Here is a 27,684-nt window from a genome sequence, read left to right as displayed (position 1 = left end):
ATTAGCAAACTGCTAGATCTGCAGGTAATCAGTTCAAATCTCACCACCGGCTCAAGCTTGACTCAGCCTTCCATTCTTCCGAGGTGGGTAAAATAAGGACCCGGATTGTTGGGGGCAATAGGCCGGCTCTGTTCAAAAGTGTTATTGCTAACATGTAAGCCACCCTGAGTCTAAAGAGAAGGGTGGCATAAAAAAACTTAAATAAATAAATACAGAAAGAAAGAGAGAGAGAGAAAGAAAGAAAGAAAGAAAAGAAAAAGAAGCCAGGTTCACTTAACAACCTTGTTTAACTTAACCACTGCGACTGGAAAGGTCTTAAAATGGGGCCAGACTCACTCACTCACTTACTTATTTGTTTATATATTTATTTATTATTAATTGGATTTATTTGCCGCCCCTTTCCAAAGACTCAGGGCAGCTTACAACATATAATAAAAACTATGAAATACAATGGTGAATCCAATTAATTAAACCAAATAACTAGTCTAAAATCCCCAATATTTTAAAAATCAATCATACTCAGCCATACATAAGGTTCATTGGCCAGGGGGCCAAGATCTAATCGCCCCAAGCCTGGCAAGATAAGTGAGTCTTAAGACTCTTGCGGAAGGCAACGAGGGTGGGGGCAATATGAATCTTCGGGAGGGGGGACTGATTCCAAAGGGCCAGGGCCCCCACAGGGAAAGTTCTTCTCCTGGACCCCTCCAAGCAACCTTGTCCGGTTGACGGGACCTGGACAAGGCTGACTCTGTGGGACCTAACCGGACTCTGAGACTTATACAGCAGACTGTGATTCCGCTGTATAGAGCACTGGTGAGACCACCCTTAGAATATTGTGCTCAGTTCTGGAGACCTCACCTACAAAAAGAGATTGACAAAATTGAATGGGTCCAAAGACGAGCTACAAGAATGGTGGAAGGTCTTAAGCATAAAACATCAGGAAAGACTTCAATAACTCAATCTGTATACAGTAGTCTGGAGGACAGAAGGGAAAGGGGGGACATGATCGAAACATTTAAATATGTTAAAGGGTTAAATAAGGTTCAGGAGGGAAGTGTTTTTAATAGGAAAGTGAACACAAGAACAAGGGGGCACAATCTGAGGTTAGTTGGGGGAAAGATTAGAAGTAACCTGAGAAAAGAGTAGTAGATGATTGGAACTAACTTCCAGCAGACGTGGTTAGTCAATCCACAGTAACTGAATTTAAACATGCCTGGGATAAACATAGATCCATCCTAAGATAAAATACTGGAAATAGTATAAGGGCAAACTGGAGAGCATGAGGCCTTTTTCTGCTGTCAATCTTGTATGTTTCTACTTAACCTAATGTCTCGTTTAACCACAGAAATTTTGGGCCTCTATTGTGGTGATAAGTCAAGGATTACCTGTACCAGACTTTATGGGTGAATCCCAGCCGAAGTTTTATTGCCTTGAATTTGATTTTTTTTAAATTTTATTGATAACAGACGGGTGCCTTTGTGGTTCGGATCTGTGAGCCGCCCAGAGTCCCCTTCAGCTTCAACCTACAATTGGAATCCATTGCATAGAATTAAAACCGATTTGGGAGGTCATCTAGCCCAACCCCGCCCCAGCAGGAGACCCCAATCAAAAAGGACGAAATTGGAAGGTAACCTTGGGAGGGGGGGAGACTTACTTTTCATTTTGCAAGTTTTCCAATTTCGTATTCCAGATTTTTTATTTATTTTTTACTTTTCCCACCCGTGAGGACGAAGCTTTCCTTCACACGGGCTTTCCATCCCCGGGTCTTCCTCCTCGCAAAATGCTGCCTGGCATCGAGAGGGCTTAAAACTCGGTTGGCCAACCTCGGCCATCGCGGCCTCCCTTGCAGGCGCCCTTCCCGGAACTGCCGGCGCCGCGGCCCTGCGAAACCCCCTTGGATCCCCCCCCCCCACCCGCTGCATTTCCGTCCGTTTAAAAACCACCGCGGGGAGGGAGAGAAGTGGTGGGAGACGCTAACGGAAGGGGGAGGGGTCGTTTTCATCGTTTCCCTCTCCCTCCCCGTCCAGTCTGCTTGCTCCCCCTTCTGCCTCGCTTTTCTGACAAACAGGAGCAGCAGAGACAGCCGCGCTGGTGAGCCGCTTCCTCACCTTGGCAAACTTTCTTAAAAGTGATTCTGTCAAAGTGTGTGTGCTTGTGTCTACAGCTCTGCCCGGATGGATGGATAAGAGAGAGATGATACAATTAGACAGACAGACAGACAGAGACTGATAGAGATGGATGAGAGAGAGAGAGAGATGACAAAGATTGATTGATAGATGAGAGATAGAGGATAGAGATAGATATAGATAAGATAGGTAGGTAGGTAGGTAAGTAGGTAGGTAGGTAGTAAGTAGAATCTATCTATCCATCGTCTATCAGTAAACTTTTGGAAAATGCTCCTTTCTTTTAATTTTTGCAAAATAATCCACAAATCCACCAAAAACCATCTGCTTTGTTTGGTTTGGGATAGGTTTTTTTTGAGGAGGGGGCCCCTTATACAAATGAATTAAAAGAGGTTTAATTCAGTGTTTCTGTTGTTGACTTAAAAGGCTTAGTTTGCAAAATCGGCCAAGATATCTAGTTTCTTGGGTGTGTGTTTCCAAAAGAAACACAAAAGTGGATTGGGTGTGTGTATGTGTCAGGGTCACGAATATTTTGCAAATATTTCTTGATAGTGAACCTTCCGTGCACGCTGGTATAATTTTTTCTTTTAAAAAATAGACTCTTCTTTAAAAGAAAAGGCCAAGGGGGCTAGGGTAGTGAATTTAAAAAGGATTAGAGAAAAACGTTGCCATTTTTGGATTTATATATGAAGAATAGCATAGTGTAGCATAGCATAGAACAGAACAGAATTCTTTATTGGCCAAGTGTGATTGGACACACAAGGAATTTGTCATTGGTGCATATGCTCTCAGTATAATATTTATAAAAGAAAATAAACATTTTTTAAGAATCATGAGGTACAACACTTAATGATTGTCATAGGGTACAAATAAGCAATCAGGAAACAATCAATACTAATATAATTCCCTCAACACTGTCAGATTTTCTACTAAATCTGCACTTCTATTCTACTAGTTTTTCTCATCATTCCTTTCACCCATTTCCTCCTATGTTGACTGTATGACTGTAACTTGTTGCTTATATCCTAAGATTTTTATTAATATTGCTTCTTCATTGCTTATTTGACCCCTATGACAATCATTAAGTGTACCACATGATTCTTGACAAATGTATATTTTATTTTATGTACCCTGAGAGCATATGCACCAAGACAAATTCCTTGTGTGTCCAATCACACTTGGCCAATAAAAATTCTATTCTATTCTATAAATCTTAAGGATCCAAACAACAAGTTACAGTCATACAGTCATAAATGGGAGAAAATGGGTGATAGGAATGATGAAAAAATTAACAGTGCAGCCTTAGTGAATAGTTTGCCAGAGGTGAGGGAAGAGAAGGGCAGCATACAAATCTAATAAATAATAATAATAATAATAATAATTATTATTATTATTATTATTATTATTATTTGTTGTGGTTGGCTCTGGCTCAGCTCCTGCCCCAGGGAATGTGGAGGTGGAAGCAGGGGAACCATCAACATGTCCTAGGCCTGTTTTGTTGCCGGCAGAGTCAGGAAGTGCAGTTTCCTCGGACGAAGAAGAAGGTGGGGGTGACTTGGAAGAGGGGGGCTTGGCACACAGCCCAGGAAGCCAATTTTCCTTATCTTTGGTCGCTTCGGATGAGGAAGTCTTGGACCCACACAGGCGCAAAGTTATGCATAGAAAAGACCAATTGATGACATATTACAGGAGATAAGAGAGACCACCTATGTTTGGGTGGGGCTCCAGTAATTAGGGCTGTTGCTATAAATAGCAGTGCGCTAGTTTGGCCGTTGTGGAAGATTATCTGATTGCAGTTCTTCAGGATCGTGCCTCGCTGTTTCTGAACTTTGTTTGTGGATTTTTCACGCCTTTGACACCAAAGCAGAGTAAAGTGTGTGTGTGTTTCACTTCGTTGGAAGAAGGAGGGCTGTGATGCTTCTTCTCAGCTACTAGCTAATTACTTAAGGACTGATTAAGGGACTTGTACAGCCTACAAGGTTGTTTTGGGGAAGAGTGCACTTTGCAATACAAAAAGGGTGCTTTGTTTCTTTTGAATTTTGTGATAAAGGACATTATTTTGAATATTCAAACCTATGTGTGTCTGAAATTTGTACCCTTGAATTTTCGGGAGGCTTCTACCAGAGAGCCTGGCAGAACATTATTATTATTATTATTATTATTATTATTATTATTATTATCATCATCATCATCATCATCATCATTATTTGTTTAGAAGAGTGATGGCGTTTGAGAAAAAAACTGTTCTTGTGTCTAGTTGTCTTGGCGTGCAGCGTCGTTTTGATGGTAGGAGCTGAAGCAGTTTATGTCCAGGATGCAAGGAGAGATATGAAGAATGTAGGAGTTATTTTGAATTTGCGTTGGAAACGTGGCGGATACTAGACACATGGTAGTTTTCTCAATAAAGACACTACAGCAGGAGTTCTTGTTCTACACTATATTACAGAACAAACAAACAAATCGCTATACTTAACCATTAAACCAAACCATCAAACCAGACCACTCCCACACAAAAGGTGTATTACATTATATACACGCACTGACCAATCAGATCAGATCAGATTCTGCTGAAGCACCATGATTGAGTACTCACTTCACTTTTACTGTACTTGTAATGTTACTTCAGGTTTATATCCTGACATACTGTACAGCGTTAAGGTGCCCTCTGAGCTTGGTGCTGTTTTCTTGCCGACGTTTCATTTACCTGCCCAGGTAACATATTCAACAGGTGGGAAGCCATCACACAATGCACCCAAGTTTCTAGCCCTCATGCTTTGTAAGAAAGAACTTGGGACTGCTACTGTAATGCTGTTTGTTTCCTTGGTTGTCTCTCTCACTTGCAGGGAGGGAAGGTCCCAGTCTCGCTACAGTTGACACAGACACACATACAAACACATACACACACACACACAGATACTGCTTCCTGGCCTACCACCACCCAAAGCCACATCGCAGCCCAACGATCCTGCACGGTTCTGTTCTGTCTGGACGAGTCACCGATCAGAATAAAAGTCACATGCACACTCAGAGGGATCATATGTAAAAGTACATTACTATTAAAACATCCAGGTGAAAAACAGTATCAACTGAAACTTAGTCCATTCTGGCAGTGTTTCCAGCTCTGAGATAAGAACAGGTGCCGGGGCTGGAAGCCAAAACTCATTAGTGAAAAATTCCTTTGAAGTGGTTCTGTCAATAAAATGGACTTACAGAGTCCAGAGTCTTTTCAGATATGCAGAGTTCAAGAGTTAGAGCGACCTTAAAGCATGAAGTGCTCCTGGAACTCTGTAGCTCACAGACGGCCATGATTTTTGCAAACGTTGTTCACAACGCCCACTTATCCCCAGACTGTCCCTTGTATGGTGACAAGGCGTGGCCAAGTGTTCCCTAGAACTACTAACACCAAGACCCCCTTCTTTTCAAATATTCTTGTCTGGACATAGTTCTCCTCACTCTGGAATCTAATGTGGGCTCCTCCTCTATTTCATCATCTTCCTCTGATTCACTTAATACCATAACTGAGGGTGCTACAATCTCTAGTTGATCCCCAGTCTCTAACTTCATATCACTCTCAATCTCAGACTCAGGTGACAGGAACAGTGGCCTAGGATACCAATACGCATCCCTCTCCTGGTCTTCACAATCTGTGACCAGCTGAGCCGGAGGTGGACCAGCCACAACAGGTTGGCCTGCTTACAGTTCAGGCAAGGCTTCTACCCAGAGATGGAATTGCCTCAAAGGATCCCGACAGCAGCCAGGAAAGAAAACATTCCCCCGGCTTTAAATTGCTACGGGGCCGCAAAAGGTAAGCTGTGGAGAATTTTTGTGGGGGGAAATGATTTGGAAATTGAATTTATAATACGGCCTTCAAAAGCTTGTGAATGTTTTCTCTCTTGTTCTTAGCAAGTGTCTTTATCCAACCCGCATTGGAACCTGCCATTCTTTTCCTGCTGAGGCACAATCTATGTGGAGGCTCTGTCAGAAAAAGTGGTGCCAGAATAAACACAGCGCCCATCTTAGGTGCTTGGGAAGGGCTTAAGAGGTGGATAAAAATGCCAAATCCTTGTCTCAAAACAGGTTTACTGCAGTGCTAGTCCTCGACTTACAACGGCTCATTTAGTGACAGTTCACAAGTTACCACAGGACTGGGGGAAAAAAAGGGAAAGATCCAAATTGAGGTGCTTGTCAGCAGACTCATATTTATGACAGCCACAGTGTCCCGGGGTCACATTCAGCAATGGGCCGCCCCCGGAATGGTTGGGATTGCCATTCCTGGAGCAGAAATGCTGGTGCACATGCACGCCGCACACCCTCACGTGAAATTTGGCTTCTGCACATGCGCAGCAAGTGAAATCTTGCTCGAGGAGAGGTTCATTCTGCGCATGCGCGGAAGTAAAAAAAGAAATGGAAATTGCTGATAACTCATGCATGCGAATGTCCTCGCGTGAGATTTCACTTCTGCATGCACAGAAGTCGAATCTCGTGCTGGACGTATGCGCGCATGTGCACATCATCAGGACCGGACCGGGAGCGCCAGCGGAGGGTGCATGACTGACTTAGCAACTCGCAATGATTCACTTAACAACTGTGGCGAGAAAGGTAGTAAAATGAGGCAAATGCTGCTTAGCCACTCTCCCTGAGCAGTGGACTTGACTGTCGAGCGGGTCATGTCCTATTCGTAGAAAGTCTTAACTCTGGGGGACAAAGAGACGATGGGGCTCCTTCTCCTGGACTCAACCCAGTGCTTCTCAAATAGTGGGGTGCACTCTCCTGTGGGGGCACAGAGCAATGTCGGGGGGGGTACATGTGACCCTGGGGAACACCTATGTCCCTCCATCGATTCCCCTCGATGGGGAGTGTTTTCCCAATTGCACGTTGCTCTGAGCCCAGAAGAGAAGGCGGCCAGGCAGAACGGAGCAGCTGCGTGGGTTCTTGTTGTTCTTGGCGGGCGCCACCATAGCCATGAACCGCGTGGCGAACCTGCGGCTGGTCCAGGAGGATCACCCTCTACAGCTGGGTGAAAGCTTCGAACGGCTCCCTAAATCCTCCTTCCACACCATTTGCTCTGAGTGCCCAGCAGAGACGGCGCTTATGGGCCAGGCCGGCGACCCCAAAACATCGGCTTGATTAAGCTGGCCTGGCCACATGTTCAAAAGGAGGCCCTAACCACGGTCACCTATGCCTGCCTAACCGAAAACAGGCTCAGCTGAGTTCAGTGTGACTTACTCCCAGGTGAGTGGGTAGAGCAGCCTTCCCTGACAAGAGTTATGGATGCGAAAGGTAGCCCCACCAACTAGCCACAGAGCAAAACCTGTAAGTAACTGAAGTCTTCAAAGAAAGAAAAAACACTGCAGTAGGCTTTTTTGTAAGAAATATACTGTACTGTTCTTCTTAGCAAAAAGTGTTTTTTTAAATAAACTATGTCACAAACTCTTCAACTATTAACCAATATAACAGACCACATACAATACTCTCATACAACTATCACAAAGCTACTGCACAACTATCACAACCACCACACCCATGCAAGAGTGTATTTTTCTAATCAGGTTGCAACAGAATTAGTAAACCTATGATTACAAACTAATTATTGCTTACATCAGTTATTACCATGGATATAGACCATTTTCCTCTATTGTAATATTATCTCAGGATGTACTTACTCATGACATTCCCCAGCCAATAGTTTGCTTGCAGCTTATAATAAGTAAAATAATAAATTTTAACACTAAAATTATATTGGGGCCCAGATTGGAGAGTTGGGGAAGTGTACGAAATGTTTACTTACCTATAAAGCCCTACTTGGACCAGACTACTTATGGGACCGTCTCCTGCCGCATACCTCCCTGTGACCAATTAGAGCCCACAGGGTTGGCCTTCTCTGGGTCCCATCGACTAAACAGTGTCGGTTGATGGGCCCCTAGGGGAGGGCTTTCTCTGTGGTGGCCCCGGCTTTTTGGAAAAGCCTTGAAAACCTGGCTTTGCTAGCAGGCCTGGGGGCTGTGATAATTGACACCTCTCTATGCAGCTGAGACATGAATTTATTGGGATGTTCGGTGTGACTATATTGTAGGGTTTTTATTATTATGAAATGATTTTTTTATTATTGTGAAATTTAATTATTTACTATGAAGTGGTTTATTATTATTATGAAATGTTTAATCTGATTTTATTGTTTTAGTCCTCGGGGAGTGGGCAGCATATAAATTCAAATAAATAAATAAAATAAAATAAAATACTTATTCCAGGGTGGGGATAACAGAAAATAATTAAGTAGCGCTGACTCAACCCTTCGGTTTTTCACCTCTGCAGAGCAAAGAAGGATCCGGAAGGACATCAACATTCATCTACTCCTCTCCTCAGGAAGCCATCTTGGAGAGCTCTGGACCCAGGTGGGTTCCAGCATTCGTGGTCCAAATCATCTTGGAGAAAACATCGGAAAAGTCCCATCAGGAAGGACAGGGACCAGCAGCCAATTTCAAACCAATCTCTTTTGTCCTCCCAGTGGTCTCGCCAAGGCCTCCTTGGTCCAGCAGCAAACCAACCTTGAGTCCAACCCACACAGGAGAAGGTGGGAAGGTGGGACGTTAAAAAGGACCCCTCTGAGGGGCTTCCCAGAGAGAGTTTTCCGCGACGTCCTCAGGAACCCATCTGCTATGAAAAACAGAGAACAATATTTGCTGAAAGAACCACAGGAGCTCTTCACTGGGTCGAGAAAAAGCTACGAGGCCCACAAGGCCGGGAGGAAGTCCTCCTCACCTTGCCAGTTTTCACCAGATCCATCTCATTGTTCCTCATCCAACTGTTGTCCGCTTCCGATGGTCTTCAGTGGGGTCAGGGACTCCTCACCTCCAGGACCAGCCCTTACTTTAGAAAGTCTGGTTGATGGTGATTCTTCTCCTGAGGGATCTCAGACTTTCCTAAGGTCTTCTTCTCAAAGTTCTGCCAATTGGTGCTGGTCCCTCCATGGGCTTAAGAAGGAACGGACTTCCATTTGTTGTGAATCCTGGTCACCTACTCAGGTTCGTCAACCAGCACCCAATCCACAGACCTCAACCGTGGCTGTGCGAAAGGTCCAGTCTTCGTTGGAAGGCAGTGCCACTGGGCAATGGAAAAGCAAATGGCGAACCATGCTTAACTCCCCCTTGCTGACATGTCAGGAAGATGATTCCAGTTGTCTGAAGAGCAGTTCAGGAACACCACCGACCACAATACAAAAAGATGAGTTGCAGGATCAGGGCTATCTGAGGACATTTGGTCCAGAAGAACGTCTTTCTGGAACCTTCTGTGGCTCTGAGAGGAACATCAAGAACCTTCCAGTGGAGGTCTTTTCCCTCAAGAGTGTAGAGAACTCCCTCAAGACGTTGCATGCAGGGTCTTCTCCGAACGGAAAGTTGTCGGTGGAGGACACGCACGAAGAGAAGCTACCGACTCTTGATCCTTCTGAGGTTCCATTATGTCACCGCTTTGAGAAGAAAAATGGAGATTTTGCCGCCCATGAAGCTGGAGATAAGTATGGAGAAGATGGTGGAGAGCCCACCATCACCTCCTCTGTTGATGAGACCAGTTTGTTGACAGCCCTTCAGAAGGTCCACCTCTTTGAGGAAATCACCTGGAAGAGTCCCAGAAAAGGTTCCCAGCCCGCCAACACCCCTGTCTGGCCACGGCACCTTCAGAAAGACAGCGGTCCCCTCCGAGGATATTTTGTCCTGCTGGGAAATAAGAAATTGAGCAACGCTTTCCAAAGATGGCGCTCTCACTGGGAGAAAAGGCAGCGGATTCATCAGCTAGTATTTCAAACACAGACCAGGCTGGCCAGGCGGTGAGTAGCTGTCCTCATGATACAGGGAGTCCCCAACTTACAACAGTTTCATTTAGCAACCGTTTGAAATCACAACTGGATTTTTAAAAACGAGTTATGGTGTTTCGCATAGTCATATTTATTTATTTGATTTTATTAAGCCTCCCTTCTCCTGAGACTCAGGGTGGTTTACAACATGTTAGCAATAGCACTTTTTAACAGAGCCAGCCTATTGCCCCCCCCCCCCCAATCATGGTCTTCGTTTTACCACCTCGAAAGGATGGAAGGCTGAGTCAAACTTGAGCGGGTGATGAGGTTTGAACCACTGACCTGCAGATCTAGCAGTCAGCTTCAGTGGCCTCCAGTACTGCACTCTACCTGTTGCGCCACCTTGGCTGATATGATCAAAATTTGAACGCTTGGCAGCTGACTCGTAGTTATGACGGTTGCAGTGTCCTGGGGTTTACGTGATCCCCTTTAACTTGATAGCTGAAGTGATATCTAGAGCAGTGTTTCCCAACCTTTTTTGAGCCGTGGCACATTATTCATATTTTCAAAATCCTGGGGAACATTGAAAGGGGGGGGGGACGGGGGGGCAGGCTAAAGAAACGTTTGGACAAAAAAACCTCTCTCTTCCTCCCTTTCACTCTATTTCTCCCTCTTTCTCTCTTTTCCTTCCTTCCCTTCTTTCTCTCTCCATCCCTCTTTCTTTCTTCCTCTCTTTTTTGCTCTTTCTCTCTCCCTTCCTTTATGTCTTTCTCTCTCCCTTGCTCTCTCGCTCTCTCTCTGTGTCTCTCTTGCTATCTCTTTCTTGCTTTTTTCTCTCTTGCTCTCTCTCTTTCATTGTCTCTTGCTATATGTCTCTTTCTTTCTCTTTGCCTCTCTTGCTATCTCTCTTTCTTTCTCTCTCTCTCTCTTGCTATGTCTCTCTTTCTTTCTCTTTCTCTCTCTCTCTCTCTGCCTCTCTTGCTAAGTCTCTCTTTTTCTCTTGCTATGTCTCTTTCTTTTTCTCTCTCTCTGCCTCTCTTGCTATGTCTCTCTTTCTCTCTCTCTTTCTCTATCTTTCTCTGCCTCTCTTGCTGTCTCTCTTTCTCGCTCTGTCTCTCTTTCTCTGCCTCTCTTGCTATGTCTCTCTTTCTCTCTCTCTCTCTGCCTCTCTTATATGTCTCTCTTTCTTTCTTTCTCTCTCTCTCTCTCAGCTGACTGCAAGCGGGAGCCCTGACGGCGGCAGCTGGACGTGCTGCTGGACGCCGTATATGCCAGGCCCGCAGCGCTAGCATGTACGGCGTCCAGCAGCACGTCCAACCGCCACCGTCAGGGCTCCCGCTTGCAGTCAGCTGAGAGAGAGAGAGCTCCCTCTCGCCGCCGCCTGGAGCTCCCTCTCACCGCCGCCATCTCCCCGCGACTGCCTGCGGCCGCTTCAGCCACCCACCCCCCGCTCCCACCGCCAGTGCCCTCCCGCCAGGCCCCAAAGGACACTTGCCGCCGACGCCAGAGAAGCTCCAGCTGGGCGGGGCGCTGCCGGTGCCTCCGATCTGGGGCTCCCACTCGCAGCTGTCCCTCGGCTCCTGCCTGATGCCGCGGTTTCTGGCGCTCTCCTGCTGGGCCCCAAAGAAGGAAGGCGAGAAAAAGTCGCGAAGAATGAAGCTCTCCTCCTTCCTGCCTTCCTTCTTTGGGGCCCAGCAGGAGAGCGCCGAAAACTGCGGCATCAAGCAGGAGCCGGGGGACAACTGCGAGCGGGAGCTCCAGGTCGGCACCGGCAGCGCCCCGCCCAGCTGGAGCTTCCCTAGGAGCTTCGTGGCACACCGGTTGGGAAACGCTGATCTAGAGCCTCAGTGGCGCAGTGGTTAGAGTACAGTGCTGCAAGCTACGTCTGCTGATCATCGGTTGCCAGCAGTTTGGCAGATCGAATCTCAGTAGACTCAGAGTTGACTCAGCCTTCCATCCTTCCGAGGTCGGTAAAATGAGGACCCAGATTGTTGGGGGCAATATGCTGACTCCCTATAAACCACTTAGAGAGGGCTGTAAAGCACTTGTGAAGCAGTATATAAGTCTAAATGCTATTGCTAGTGCTATTCCCTTAACTGTGGCAGAGAGGTCATAAAATGGAGCAAAATTGGCTTAACAAATGTCTTGCTTAACAACAAAAATGTGGGGCTCAATTGCAGTCGTAATTTGATGCGGTTTCTCCTCTTTTACTAAACCTGGTTATTGTCCCATCGATTCTCGTGTTTTTTCCTTCGAGCAGCATTGCAACCCGTTTCCCTTCTGCTGCTAATCTTTTTAAACCGTGGTTTGTTAGCCTGAGCTATTACTTGGATATTGTAGGTTAAGCCTAACAAACTAGGATGGCTTAACAGGGCGGAAAATCCGGCGAGGTGTGAATGGCGCACAAAGTTCTGTAAATTGAACTGTTGCTATATTTATAATCTGTTTTATATTTCTGTTTTTTATTGCATTGTAAGCCACTTAAGAATCGCTCTGGATAGCAAAAAATGAGTGGGGTATAAATTTAATAAGCAAATAATGGGCAAGAATTGGTTTAATATGAGATGCTGTCGGGACATTCCTTCCCCCACCGCCCTGGATGAAGACACCTTCCCCCCAAAAGAAACCCTGATTGATGGATTGGTCCTTTCTTGCTTATTTTTTATTCTTGGATGGAAACTAAGCAAGGAGAGAAGCAACCTGGAATTAAGGGAAACTTCCTAACAGGGAGCCCAATTAGCCAGTGGAACAGCTTGCCACTGGAAATTGTGACTGCTCCCAAAAGCAGAGCTTTTAAAGAAGAGATGTTATTTATTTTATTTTATTTTAATTTGACATCTATGCCACCAAATCCTGAAGGGTTCAAGGGAAGGTTGAAAAATGGCCCAATGGGCCTACCAGAAGTTCATTTTCAAACTTCTGGTAGGCCCATTGAATCTTTTTTTCACCATCCATAGGTTCTGGAGGCTTTCCTGAAGGCTGGGAAGGGCGAATAATGGCCCAACGGGGCTACCAGAAGTCCAGAAGCTTCAGTGAGGTCTGCGCGCATGCGCGGGGGGAGGCAGCTCAGGGGCGGCGCACATGTGTGAGGAGGGCATTGCATTATGGGTGTGGCCACTTTTGGCCCCCGAGCAAAAAAAAAGGTTCGCCATCACTGGTACAGGGTCTCCTGCCGGAGGAGGGGGCTGGACTAGAAGACCTCCAAGGTCACTCCCGGCTCTGTTCTGATTCATAGATCGATCTTTCTGCTATGTTTGGTCTTTCAAGGTGCTTCAAAGCCTGGCAGAGTTTGACCCAACGGAAATGGCACAGCCAGGTAGCCCTGGAGTACCTACGGGCCCAATCCTTGAGGGCCACTTTCAGGCAGTGGTTCCTAATGGTGGAAGCCAGGAGAAACGCCAAAATGGCGGTGATTGAGCTGCTGGGGACCAAGCGCCCGAGCTCCTGCGGTACGTAAAAATAATTGAGAGTCGTGATCACAGCTTGGCACTCAGTAATTTTGACATACAGTGATCCCTCGATTTTCGCGATCTCGATCTTCGCGAAACGCTATATCGCAATTTTTCAAAAAATATTAATTAAAAAATACTCCAGTTTTTTTGCTATACCGCGGTTTTTCCCACCCGATGACGTCACTCTCTTCCTTTCTCATCTTTCTTTCTCTCTCTCTTTCTCTATCTTGCTTCTTCCTCTCTCACACTCTCTTCCTCCCTCTCTCATCTCTTTCTTTCCTTCTCTCTCTTTCTCTATCTCTCCCCCTCTTGCTCTCGAGCGGCGGGCGGCGGGCGGGCGGGCGAGCGGCGGGCGGGCAGCAGCGAGGAGCCGAAGATCGGGGTTTCCCCTTTGCGTGGGCGGCGGGGAAGACCCAGGGAAGGTTTCTTCGGCCGCCCAGCAGCTGATCTGCTCGGCAGCGCGGCAGCAGCGAGGAGCCGAAGATCGGGGTTTCCCCTTTGCGTGGGCGGCGGGGAAACCCCGATCTTCGGCTCCTCGCTGCTGCCGCGCTGCCGAGAAGATCAGCTGCTGGGCGGCCGAAGAAACCTTCCCTGGGTCTTCCCCGCCGCCCACGCAAACTCCACCATCTGCGCATGCACGGCCATGGAAAAAGGGTGCGCATGCGCAGATGGTGTTTTTACTTCCGCACCACTATATCGCGAAAAATCGAGTATCGCGAGGGGTCTTGGAACGTAACCCTCGCGATACTCGAGGGATCACTGTATTTATCACCTCATTGCATTCTTCTGCAAAATCCTTACACATATATTCTGTGTTTATTTTATTGCTTTGTTAGTTGAAGGTAGTTTTTTTTAAAAAAACCATCCTCCCAGTGATGGGCTGCTGCGCAGTGGGCGTAGTAAGTTTATGCACTATTTATTAAATACTTAATTGTGTTTTGTTGTCTTCTCTTGTATCTTGATATGATCCTTAATTTCTTTTAAAATAGAAAATAATTAAATAGTATGTTTTTACCCGTAAATGCTTTAATCGTTTTAATCATGATCTAGAACTGAACTTTTATAGCAATTAAAGAAAATTGAGCTACTTGCCTAATCTGTTATGATACTGAACCTTGAGGGTTTGGTACAAAACCTTAAAATGTTACTGTGCTCTTCAACAAATAGCGCTGTCTATCATTTGTCCTTTGGGTGGCTATTCAAATAATGTGACTTCATCAACTGAAAAAAAGTCCAAGCACTTATTTTAAAACTTATCTTGGTTGGTAAGCCACTCCCACCCAGTCACATGACCTTTAAGCCACCCCCCTGGTCACATGATTGTCAAGTCACTCCCACCTGATCACATGACCAACAAGCCACACCCACAAAATAAGCCATGCCCAGAATGTGGCAATAAAAATTTTGGCAGCCCATTGCTGTTGCTGCTTCTTTTGGAGTGATCCACTGACGAAGCACCTTTAAGCTCTTTCCCCCCAAATGTTCCAGGGCCCTGGAGGGACCCCGACAGAAGAACGTGGCCCCCAAAGTGTGTAGAAAATACTTTGGACTCTCTTTTCCACCTGAGGATGTTGCAGAAAGCATTTCTGACTTGGGAGGCGAGATGCTGGGAAGTGCAGCAGGCTAAGTAAGTGGCTGGTTTCCAGCTTTTCCCAATGTACGCTCCTCTCCACGGGTTTTTAGTTCTCATGGATGCTCGCCGTCTTTGTTTTCCTGTTCCCGCAGGGCTTTTCATCATGGCTTGACCCTGCGACATTTGCGGGAGGCTCTTGGGCGATGGCACAGGAGGTCCCACAGTCTGACTCCTCTTGGGCTCGCTGAGGGCTCTCTCCTTGCGTTGGCAGATTTGCAAGAATCTTCCTCTTCCTCTGCCTTGCCTATCACCAGTCAGGTTTGTGTTGTGCAAATTGCAGCGTCCCCTCTGGTCTACCAACCGAGCCACATTGGCTCCTGACAATCTACCCTAGGCCTAAATTTTGCAAATACGAGGGCTATCTGGAAGGTAAGGTTACAAGGCACGTAGCTCTCGCAGGGAATGTTTGTGGGGGAAGTTGGTATTACTATCGTGTAGCAGGAAGCCAGTGGAAGAGAACGAGCAGTTCCAGTGGTCAGCAGATCATCAAATGGCCTTGTGGTGAGGGTTAGAGATGAGCGTCCCCATTCCGTTTCCCTCCAAGTGTAAGCGCTGTAATACGCTACCTGAATGCTAAGGGCACGAACGCTGCTGCGATGGGTGCCCAAGAATTGTGCGCGATGGGTGCCTAAGATTTTTCTCGCCAATTGCTGAGTTTTGAATTTTGGGGCTGAAGGAGAATGGGTATGGCACCACTGCTGTGATTTGACGTTTGCTCTCTGGAGTCTGGTGATACGCCCAAGTTTCATCTCCTGTCACTATACAGTTGAGAAAAGCCTCGCCTTCAATCTCGAAATGGTCCAAAAATTCTTGGGCGGCACTGACTCTGTCAATTTTGTGCGCTTCAGTCAGCATCTTGGGCACCCATCACAGCAGCGTTCATGCCCTTAGCATTCAGGTAGCGTATTACAGCGCATACTTTGCACTTGGAGGAAAATGGAATGAGGACGCTCATCTCTAACCTTCACCACAACACCAGTCAATGATTTATTTACTGACCACTGGCACTGTAATAGTAATACCAACTTTCCACGGGAGAGCAACATGCCTTGTAACTTTACTTTCCAGATAACCCTCATAAGAGAAGAACATAATTTTTCAAGTGGATGCACAATGTCGATTAGTTTTGTAAGGTTGGCCAGGATTAACGGTGTGTTCTTTCTTTGCTGGGGGGACAGGCGGTCCAACTGGTAGAGCTCGGCCTGACTTCCTTGGGGACTGTGGAAGAACCCAGCGGCCTTCCTGCTTTGGCTCCTCGCTGTCTGAACTGCAATTTTGACCGTGAAAACCCTACCCATGTCTCTAATCGGGTGTAAGTCGTCTAGTTTTTAAACTCTGGAATTTCCCATCGTGAAAGATTCTGGCATTCCCTAACCTGTATTCCTCGATTTACGACCACAATGGAGCCCAAAACTTCCATCACTAAAGGAGACTCGTTCAGTGAGTTGTTCTGGTCCAAGCTTATAAATCTTTGCTCAGACAGGTAAAACTTCACACAAATGAGTAAACCATACAGATTACAGTGGTACCTCTACTTACGAACTTAATTCGTTCCGTGACCAGGTTCTTAAGTAAAAACGTTTGTAAGAAGAGGCAATTTTTCCCATAGGAATTAATGTAAACGCAAATAATGTTTATGATTGGGGAAACCACAGGGAGGGTGGAGGCCGTTTCCTCCCAGGGGATTCCTAGAGAGGCCCCACGGAGGCTTCTTCCCACCTTTTCCGGCCCTGTTTCCTCTCAGGAGATTCCTAGAGAGGCCCCACGGAGGCTTCTCCCCACCTTTTCCGACCCTTTTTCCTCCCAGGATATTATTTATTATTATTATTATTTATTAGATTTGTATGCCACCCTTCTCCGTAGACTTGGGGTGGCATACAAATCTAATAGAGAAGCCCAACGGAGGCTTCTCCCTGCCTTTTCTGGTTACATTTTTGGAGGCTTCAGTTTGTAACTGGAAAATGGTTCTTGAGAAGAGGCAAAAAAAACCTTGAACACCCGGTTCTTATCTAGAAAAGTTCATAAGTAGAGGCATTCTTAGGCAGAGGTACTACTGTACATTTATTGTCCGGTACCATCACATCAAGACTTACTGTTGAGATGAAATTCCTTGGGAGTTTATGTCCATAATCTGGACATGCACAATCATCTACATTCAGGCAATGCCTTCAACCCGTGCATGCACGCACAACCTATCTGCACAACCTGCCCACCCCACGCATGCGTACAGGCCTCACTGAAGCCTCCGTTGGGCCATTTCTTTGCCCTCCCCACATTTTAGGAAAGTCTCCGGAACCCGTAGAGAGTGGAAAATGGGCCTAATGGGCCTACCAGAAGTTTGGAAAATGACCTTCCAATAGGCCCATAGGATCCATTTTTTGCCCTCCACAGGCTCCGGAGGCTTTCCTAAAGTCTAGAGAGGGTGAAAACAGCCTCCCCCATCCAAAAGGCCGAAAATCAGCTGGCCAGCATGCACATGCGTGCTAGAGCTGACATTAGGGCAAAGCCTCACGTGCCCTCAGATATGGTTCCACGTGGCCTTTGTGACACGCGTGCCCTAGGTTCACCAGCACAGGATTAAGGGATTTCCTGGGATGGGTGTGAGCCCCACCACCAAAATTATATCCAGGAGTCCTCAGGTGACGAGCGGTGACTCAGGTACGCTTCTCTACCCCCTTGCCTGATTCATGAAAACCAAATTTCCTTTTCTCTGTGTGGCTCGAGGAGTTATGGCTCACCTTGTGTGGCTAACTCCTCTGCCCTTTGACCCCCCTGCCTTTCCAGGAGAAAACATGGACGGCTGTGGAAACACAGCATCCAGCTGCATCGTTACCAGGGCATGTGGGACGCACGTCAACTGACAAAGGCCTGGTTGCTTTGGAAAGACACCTGTAGGACCAAATGGGTGGTAAAAGCATTGGTGAGTAACTGGCATGCCACTAGACTTGTGACGAGCGAGTACGGAAGTCAACTTTCTATGTGAGTGGTGGTTGATCGGAGTTGAACGCTGTACTGTATCAGGGCTAAAATGAGAGGGGCGGCATATAAATCCAATAAATCTAATCTAATGTAGAATGGTCTGACTGTTAATAATAATTCCTTCCACTTCAATCCTCATAAATTACAGCTCCAGTATGGAGAAAATGCTTTCAACTCTTTCAGACTAAATACAAGGCTATAAATCTCTTTAATTAGCAAGCTGTCTACTTCAAAACATTTTCTTACCTCTGAGCCGGCTTCTGTTGTCATAAAGCAGTATATCATGCAATAGAAAACACTCACTAATCTGGACGAGAAAACATAAATCGCCAATTTGGTTGATTTCACTTTGACGAAAGCGTCTTCTTCCTCCGTTCAATTCCGGAAGGGATATAATTAATTAATTAACTTACACACTCTGAAATAGCATATCAAAACTTCTTCTCCCCCAATTTCTTCCATTCTTTTCTGCAACCTTCTGAACTTTGGGTTTAACCATGGGCTGTCATCTACACTTGAGCTATCAGAAGACACATGAGTCTACATGTTTTCATCTGATGGCTGATCTGTTTCCTCTTCCTCCTCACTAGCTTCCCCCACATCTTTTAAATAAGGGTAATTGACAGCTTCTACTTCATCCCCGTCTTCTGAATCTGAACATTCTAAAGGCTGACAGGGAACACACACAACAGACGTGGGACTACTTACTTTAATTATGATGAATTACAAACTGTGAAGAAGTTTCCTGCCAACTCAAAGTGAGTCAGTGAAAATAAGAGCTGTGAGATCAAAGGAGTAATAGCTATGAACTTGATATCCATTCCTGAATTATAAATTAGCTGGTACGGGAAAATACATTCCTTGCTATGACACTGCATTTTAAAACCTCTCTGCTTTTATAAATATTAGGATCTATGCTTAAATCTTGTAAAATCTATGTGTGTGGATCTATTTCTTGGTGGACTCATCATTGGGACAGAACAATAAATACTGTATTTTTCGGAGTATAAGATGCACCTTTTCCTTTTTTCGAAGCTTTTTCCCCCAGCCCTAGCTAGATGCTAATGATCTTCCCAGCTCTTATCTTGCAAACTCTTTCATTGTTACTCTCTGCTAAGAATGTATTCCAAACCCTGTCTTTGCAGGGGTTTTTTTCATTGCTCTAACTTGCTCTAAATGTTTCTTTCCAGCCCTAACCAGGTGGTAACAATGTTCCCAGCTCTTACCCGCTTGCAGGGTCTTTCATTGTTATTCTCTGCAAAGGATGTTTTCCAAGCCCTAAATCTTTGCCGGGGGGGGGGGGGGTTCATTGCTCTACTTCCTCAGAATTCTTCTCTCTGGCCTTAACCATGTCCTAACAATGTTCCCAGCTCTTACTGGCTTGCAAGCTCTTTCATTGCTGCGCTCTCCAAATAAGGATTTTTAAAGCCCTAATCAGAAGATAAAATAATGTGCTGAAACTGAGCAGACTAAGGATGCTAGCCAGATGAATATCTGGTAAGCAGCTTCTTTTCCCTATTTTCCTCCCCCAAAACTAAGGTGCATCTTAAACTCCGGTGCATAATATACGCCAAAAAATACATATTTTTTTAAACATTTTTTTTTAAGTGACAATGAAGTTATTCTAAGTCTGCCAATGGGTGAGCTGCTGAAATTCCCCATTTCGGCTACTCTGGGCCTTTAGGGAATGGGATGATTTTAACCAGGCTTGGGGGGGTCTCTTTATCGGTGTCATACCTCTTCCAGCAGAGATGGCAGAGAAGGACTCAGTGGGGTTGGAAGATATGGAGACAGCGCTGGTTGCAACTCCATGTGGCTCAGCATTTCCACGAAGACGAAGAGAAACAGTTGCTCAAAACAGTAAGAAGGTTGTGTTTTTAGTGGGCAAGGGTTAACTAAGCACCCTCTTCCAAATACCATGGCCCTTCCCTTCATTCTGTGGTTGTGTTAGGAATCTGTCCTTAATGGTTGGGTTGGCAATACAGTGGTACCTCTACCTAAGAACGCCTCTACTTAACCGTTTCCTGTAAGCTGCGAGCGTGAGCGCGCACGCGCTCCAAAATACCCCCGCGCGCACCCTTTTCCTCGGCCGCGTGCTCCCCATCCCCCTGCCAGCCCGCAGGGGTGGGTGGGCAGGGAGCCGCGGGCAGTAGAAGGGAGCCGCGGTCGTCCCTGCCTCTCCATGGTGCCTCCGGCCCCCTCGCGCTCCTGGCCTCTCGGCCCTGCCCCCTGCCCACCCGGCCTCTCTTTCTCCTCCGCTGCAAGGGAGGCGGGGCAGACATTCTCCGGAGGCTGGCCGGCGCGCGCTCTTCCCATCTCCCTGCCTGCGCGCCCACCCGGAACATTCAAAGTAAGAGCGAAGGGTTTTCTTATTTTGAATGTTCCGGGCGGGTGGGCTGGCAGGGAGATTTGGGGAGCGCGCGCCGGCTGCCCCCCGCTCACCCGCCCGCTCCCCGCTCGCCTGCCCGCTCCCCCGCTCGCCCCGCCTCTCTTTCTCCTCCGCTGCAAGAAGCGTGGCAGGCGTTCTCCGGAGGCTGGCGGGCGCGCGGGCCAGCGCGCGCTCTTCCCATCTCCCTGCCTGCGCGCCCGCCCGGAACATTCAAAGTAAGAGCGAAGGGTTTTCTTATATTGAATGTTCTGGGCGGGTGGGCTGGCAGGGAGATTTGGGGAGCGTGCGCCAGCTGCCCCCCGAACGCCCACCCGCTCGCCCGCCGGCTCACCCGCTCGCCGCCCTCCGCCTCTCTTTCTCCTCTGCTGCAAGAGGTGGGGCAGGCGTTCTCCGGAGGCTGGCGGGTGCGCGGGCCGGCGCGTGCTCTTCCCATCTCCCTGCCTGCGCGCCCGCCTGGAACATTCAAAGTAAGAGTGAAGGGTTTTCTTATTTTGAATGTTCCGGGCAGGCTGGCAGAGAAAGTGAGAAAGAGAGTGAGAGAGAAAGAGGGGAGAGAGAAAGAGATAGCAAGGGAGAGAGAACGAGAGAGAGAAAGAGTGAGAGAAAGAAAACAAGAGAGGGAAAGTGAGAAAAAGAGAGAGAGCAAGAGGGGGAGAGATAGAGAAAGAGAGAGAAGGAAAGAAAGAGATGAGAGAGGAAGGAAGAGAGTGAGAGAGAGGAAGAAAGAAAGAGAGAAATGATAGAAAAAAGGGGAGAAAAAAGAGAAATGAGAAAATGATTGAAGCAGAGAATGACAGGAAAAAGATAGAAACAGAGAGAGAAGTGACTCTTGATTTAAAGCATATGGTAAAAGCACTTAAATAATAACAGAGAAAAAAACCCAGCCCTCACCTGTTTTTATTAATAGTTTTGCTGGTTGTTTTAGTTTTAATAGTAATGGATTTTGATTTTTTTAAATTATTAATTTCTTTTAATAAAAAAGAAAAGATTTATTTATTTATTTATTTATTTATACATACATACATACATACATACATACATACATACATACATACATACATACATACTTCTATGCCGCCCAGTCCCAAAGGGACTGTCGCTCAGACACTATACTTTTCCGCCCACACCGGAAAAAAATTAGAGGGAACATTGCTCTACTTACTAACTTTTCTAGATAAGAACCGGGTGTTCCAAGATTTTTTTGCCTCTTCTCAAGAACCATTTTCCACTTAGAAACCCGAGCCTCCGAAACTGTAACGGAAAAGGCAAGGAGAAACCTCCGTGGAGCCTTTCTAGGAATATCCTGGGAGGAAACAGGGCTGGAAAAGGCAGGGAGAAGCCTCTGTGGGGCCTCTCTAGGAATCTCCTGGGAAGAAACGGCTGGAAAAGGTGAGGAGAAGCCTCCATGGGGCCTCTCTAGGAATCCCCTGGGAGGAAACAGGGCCTCCACCCTTCCTGTGGTTTCCCCAATCGCACGCATTATTTGCTTTTATACTGATTCCTATGAGAAAAATTGCTTCTTCTTACAAACTTTTCTACTTAAGAACCTGGTCACGGAATGAATTAAGTTCGTAAGTGGAAGTACCACTGTATATATAAACCAACAATATGTGAAATAATTGAGCTATGTCTATTTAATTGATGTGTTGCAGACTGCCACAAGAGAGAGCTAGAATTCATATCTTATTTCTCTGAGTCATCCTCTCTGTTATTCTGATATTCACAACAAATCTCAATCTAAACATTTCTGTGTGTACGCAACCTTGGTGAACAAGGATTACTCTTCTCATACATTAACAGGTTGCGCCAAGGGTCTCTGCAACCCTGGCCCATCTGGGCATGCCTGGTCTAGTGAAGAGAAGGACCAAGGGTTGACATGGCAGCAGTGCTCCAATATTTGAGGGCTGCCCCAGAGAGGAGGGGAGTCAAGTTATTTTCCAAAGCCCCCAAAGGCTAGACAGGGAATAATGGATGGAGAGATTCAACCTGGAAATAAGGAGGATTTTTCTGACGATGAAAACAATCAACCCATGGAACAGAAGTTGCTTTCAGAAGCGGTGGGAGCTTCATCAGAGACTAGGCTGCCATCTGTCAGGAATGGTGTAAGGCAGTGATGGCGAACCATTTTTTCCTCAGGTGCCAAAAGAGTGTGCGTGCATACTGTCACACATGCACGAGTGCCCACAACCATAATTCAATGCCTGGGGAGGTTGAAAACAGCTTCCCCCACCTTTCTGGAGGCTGGAAATGGCCTGTTTTCCAACTTCTGGTGGGCTCATGTTTTGCCTTCCTCAGGCTTCCCTGGAGCCAGGGGAGGGAAAAAATGCCCTCCCCCATCCGTCCTAGAGGCTCTCTGGAAGCCAAAAACGCCCTCCCAGAGTCTCTGTGTGAGCCAAAAGTCACCTGGCTGGCACACACATGTAAGTTGGAGCTGAGCTAGGGCAACAGCTCACATGCCAGCAGATATGGCTCCATGTGCCACCTGTGGTACCTGTGCCATAGGTTTGCCATCACTGGTGTAAGTTCTCCTGCTTGAGTGGGGGGTTAGACTAGATAACCTACAAGGTCCCTTCCAACTCTGTTAATCTAAATCTATCTAAGATAATCAAAAGCCTAGAGGCTAAAACCTATGAAGCCAGGGTGGCGCAGCAGGTAGAATGCTGTACTGCAGGCCACTGAAGCTGACTTGTAGATCTGAAGGTCAGCGGTTCAAATCACATCACCGGCTCAAGGTTGAGTCAGCCTTCCGTCCTTCCGAGGTGGGTAAAATGAGGACCCGGATTGTGGGGGCAATACACTGGCTCTGTTTAAAAAGTGCTATTGCTAACATGTTGTAAGCCGCCCTGAGTCTAAGGAGAAGGGCGGCATAAAAATTGAATAAATTAAAAAAAATTAATAAGAATGGTTACAGAAACTGGGCCTGGCTAGTCTAGTGAAGAACCAGGGGAGACAGGATAGCAGTCTTCCAATATTTGAGAGGCTGCCACAGAGAGGAAGGGGATCAAACTATTTTCGAAAGCAATTGAAGGCCAGGCAAGGAATAATGGATGGAAACTGATCAAGGAGAGATTCAACCTAGAAATAGGGAGGAATTTACTGGCAGCGAGAACAGACAACCCATGGAGCAGAAGTTGCCTTCAGACATTGTGGGAGCTTCATCAGTGGAGGCTTCCAAGAAGAGACTGGACTGCCACCTGTCAGAAATGGCCTACGGTTCTCCTGCTTGGGCTGGGGGGTTGGACTAGACGACCTCAAATATCTCCTCCAATTCTTTCTTTGTTAATCTGAATCTCTTCACAGGCTTTTGGAAGGTGGCGTTGGCTGGCAGCTGTCTCTGGCATCCAGACAGAATAAAGCATCCCAGCTTGTGGATCCTTTTTGTAAACCATTGCAGGAGGGACAGGCGGCGCAAGGTAACATCACTGGACTTTGCAGTGCAAACATACGTCTGAGCATTTTGGATAGGTGGGCGAGGAGAGAGACGGAGGGGAAAAAACTGAGCCATGCTGAGGATCAATGGGTCTTGTTTATTTTGAGAGAACCATTAAAAATTCAAGCGCATGGATGGTCTCTTGGTTGCTGTGTTGTGATGGGGTGGTGTGGTGTGGGGTTATTTGTGAAGGCCCCTCTGAAATTCAGGAAAATCCCTTAGCCTGGGGCAGGAGTAGGCAAAGTTGGCTCTTCTATGACTTGTGGACTTCAACTCCCAGAATTCCTGAGCCAATCATGCTAGCTCAGGAATTCTGGGAGTTGAAGTCCACATGTCACAGAAGCACAGCTGCATAAGTCTTCACACAAAATGGAACCACCTACCAACCAACCTACAAGTCTGCAACGAATAGCTCCGGAACTGAACTCAACATAGACAAAAACACAATAAGGGACTACTTGTGGGAGCTCAACGAGTACAAATTGCCAGGGCCAGACAGACTTCACCCCAGAGTCCTAAAAGAACTGGCAGACACCATTGCAGAACCACTTCTCCTCATCTACCAAAAATCCTGGATCACTGGAGACCTTCTGGAAGACAGGAAACGAGCTGACGTAGTCCCCATCCACAAAAAAGGTAAAAAGACTGACCCAGGCAACTACAGACCAATTAGTCTGACTTCTATACCTGGAAAAATACTGGAGAAAATAATTAAAAAACAACTTTGCCACTACCTAGAAACAAACAACATTATATCCAACAGCCAGCACGGGTTTGTCAGAAACAAATCATGCCAAACCAACCTCATATCATTTTTCAACACCATAACCAAATCAGTGGACCAACACAACGCAGTAGACCTCATATACTTGGACTTCAGCAAAGCTTTTGATAAAGTTGACCACAACCTCCTAATCCACAAATTAGAAAAAAACGGGGTAGGTTACAACACATGCAGATGGATAAACAATTGGCTGTCCAACCGCACGCAACAAGTTGTCCTCAACGGTTCCAAATCCACATGGAAGAAGGTAAGCAGGGGGGGTACCACAGGGTTCTGTCCTGGGCTCTGTACTCTTCAATATTTTCATCAATGACCTGGACGAGGGAGTAGAAGGAAAACTAATCAAATTCGTAGACAACACCAAGCTGGCAGAGGTAGCCAACACCCTAGACGACAGGCTCAAAATACAGAAAGATCTAGACAGATTAACAGTATGGGCCCACACTAACAACATGATGTTCAACATTGACAAGAGCAAAGTCTTTCACCTTGGTAAAAAAAAAAACTAGACACACATACAGCCTGTGAGAAACCCCACTTAGCAGTAGGGACCAATGTTCCCTCTAATTTTTTTTCGGTGTGGGTGGAAAAGTATAGTGTCTGAGTGGCAGTCCCTTTGGGACTGGGCAGCATAAAAGAATAAATAAATAAATAAATAAATAAATAAACTAACTTCTTTTTTATTAAAAGAAATTAATAATAAAACAAAAACAAAATCTATTACTATTATTACTATCTTCTCTTTTTCCATCCCTGTCTCCTCCCCCCTTGTGTGTGTGTGAACTCTTGAACCATTTCCAATAACAGGTGAGCTATTGGAAATGGTTCAAGAGTTCACACACACACACACACACACACAAACGGCTGGGGTTTTTTCTCTCTGTTATTATTTGGGTGCTTTTTACCATATGCTTTAAATCAAGAGTCATTTCTCTCTCTTTCTCTCTCCCCCTCGTTTTCTCTCTTTTTCTCCCTCTCTTTCTATCTCTCTCCCCCTCTTGCTCTCTCTCTTGTTTTCTTTCTTTCTATTGTTCTTTCTCTCTCACTCTTTCTTTCTATCTCTCTTGCTTTCTTTCTCTTCTCTCTCTTGCTATCTCTCTAACCCCCCTTTCTCTCTCTCTCTCTTTCTCACTTACTTTCTCTCTCCCTCTCTCTCTGTCAGCGAGGGGGCTGCGAGAGCGGTTTCTCCGAGCGCTTCGGGAATGCCTGCCCTGCCTCTACTGCAACCCCCTTGCTGAAAGTCCAGGACGAAAGCGCTCCCAGCGAAGGGGCTGCGAGAGGGGCGGGGCGGGCATTCCCGAAGTGCACGGAGAAAACCCTCTCTCGCAGCCCCCTGGCTGGGAGCGCAGAAGTGGAGAAGGAGAAGCTGCAGCCACCACCGCGGGAGAAGTCGCGCCCCAAGGCAGGAGGCAGCGGAGGAGAGGGGGTGGATCGGGCGGGTGGGGGGCAGCGTCGAGAGGCCAGGGGCACAAGGGGGCCGGAGGCACCATAGGGCGGCAGGGGCGGCCGCGGCTCCCTTTCCTTCTACTGCCGGGGCCTCCCCCCAGCCCCCCCGCGGGCTGGCAGGGGGATGGGGAGCGCGCGCCCATGGAAAAGGGTGTGTGTGGGGGGGAATTTTGGGGTGCGCGTGTGCGCATGCGCGCAGCTCCCGGGGAACGCTGGTAGGGACTGCAAAAGAGATCTTGGAGTCTTGGTGGAAAATCAACTAAACATGAGCCAGCAATATGCAGCAGCAGCCAAAAAAGCCAACACTATCCTAAGCTGCATCAACGGGGATACACTCCAAGACCAGGGAAGTACTAATACCATTCTACTACGCCCTGGTCAGACCACATCTGAAGTACTGCATCCACATTTGAAGTGTGGTGACCACACTGGTCACCACACTTCAAAAGAGACATTGAAACTCTGGAGAAGGTGCAGAAAAGAGCAACCAAAATGATTAGGGGACTTGAAACCAATACTTATGAAGAGAGATTGCCAGAACTGGGCATGGATAATCTAGAGAAAAGGACGGCCAGAGGGGACATGATAGCTGTATACAGGTATATGAGGGGTTGCCACAGAGAGGAGGGGGCCACTCTATTCTCCAGAGCACCAGAGGGCCGGACGAGGAACAACGGCTGGAAGCTGACCAAGGAGAGATTCAACCTACGGTAGAAGGAAGAACTTCCTGACGGTCAGAGCGATCAACCAGTGGAACAACCTGCCTACGGAGGTTGTGAACTCCCCAACTCTGGACACTTTCAAGAGGAGATTGGACTGCCATTTGGCTGGGGTGCTTTAAGATGCCTGCTCAGGCAGGGGGCTGGACTTGATGACCTGCATGGTCCCTTTCAACTCTAACAATAAATAAATAAAATAAATAAAGAGCCAATTTTGTCTACCCCTGGCCTGGGACAATAGCATTTAGACTTATATAATGCTTCATAGTGCTTTTACAGCCATCTCTAAGTGGTTTCCAGAATCAGCATATCGCCTCCCAAAATCTGGGTCCTATTTTACCCACCTCGGAAGGATGGAAGGCTGAGTCGACCTTTATTTATTTATTATTATTTATTTATTACTTAGATTTGTATGCCGCCCCTCTCCGAAGACTCGGGGCGGCTCACAACATGTAGAAACAAATCATGGGTAATCAGACAAGTTTAAAATGTTTAAATATTAAAAACCCCATATGCTAACAGACACACACACAGACATACCATGCATAAATTAAACGTGCCCAGGGGGAGATGTTTCAGTTCCCCCATGCCTGACGGCAAAGGTGGGTTTTAAGGAGTTTACGGAAGGCAGGAAGAGCAGGGGCAGTCCTAATCTCCGGGGGGAGTTGGTTCCAGAGGGCCGGTGCCGCCACAGAGAAGGCTCTTCCCCTGGGGCCCGCCAACCGACATTGTTTAGTTGACGGAACCCGGAGAAGGCCCACTCTGTGGGACCTAATCGGTCGCTGGGATTCGTGCGGCAGGAGGCGGTCTCGGAGATATTCTGGTCCGATGCCATGAAGGGCTTTAAAGGTCATAACCAACACTTTGAATTGTGACCGGAAATTGATCGGCAGCCAATGCAGACTGCGGAGTGATGGTGAAACATGGGCATATCTAGGTA

General features: G+C 46.8%; 1 protein-coding gene across 6 annotated transcripts; it reads left to right on the top strand.

Annotated features, from left to right (window-relative positions):
- The first annotated feature begins 1,635 nt into the window (after window positions 1-1,635).
- LOC139171346 (uncharacterized) lies at window positions 1,636-23,926 on the top strand. Of its 6 annotated transcripts, none has more exons than XM_070759500.1 (11): window positions 1,949-2,091; window positions 5,705-5,928; window positions 8,436-8,515; window positions 8,629-9,945; window positions 13,180-13,361; window positions 14,853-14,991; window positions 15,090-15,255; window positions 16,176-16,309; window positions 17,782-17,917; window positions 19,726-19,836; window positions 23,666-23,926. In XM_070759500.1, the coding sequence occupies exons 4-11, from the start codon at window positions 8,780-8,782 to the stop codon at window positions 23,717-23,719; spliced, it is 2,088 nt and encodes a 695-aa protein (XP_070615601.1). In that variant the 5' UTR covers window positions 1,949-2,091; window positions 5,705-5,928; window positions 8,436-8,515; window positions 8,629-8,779; the 3' UTR covers window positions 23,720-23,926. The 6 variants fall into 6 exon arrangements, with proteins under 6 accessions (XP_070615596.1, XP_070615597.1, XP_070615601.1 ...); XM_070759497.1 differs by having other exon boundaries at window positions 19,723-19,836; XM_070759495.1 differs by having other exon boundaries at window positions 1,636-2,091; window positions 8,436-9,945; window positions 19,723-19,836.
- The last annotated feature ends 3,758 nt before the right edge of the window (window positions 23,927-27,684 follow it).

Source organism: Erythrolamprus reginae, chromosome 8 (genome assembly GCF_031021105.1).
Source record: "Erythrolamprus reginae isolate rEryReg1 chromosome 8, rEryReg1.hap1, whole genome shotgun sequence".
In the NCBI taxonomy this organism is placed as follows: Eukaryota; Metazoa; Chordata; class Lepidosauria; order Squamata; family Dipsadidae; genus Erythrolamprus; species Erythrolamprus reginae.
This window is presented reverse-complemented; position numbering and strand designations above follow the sequence as displayed.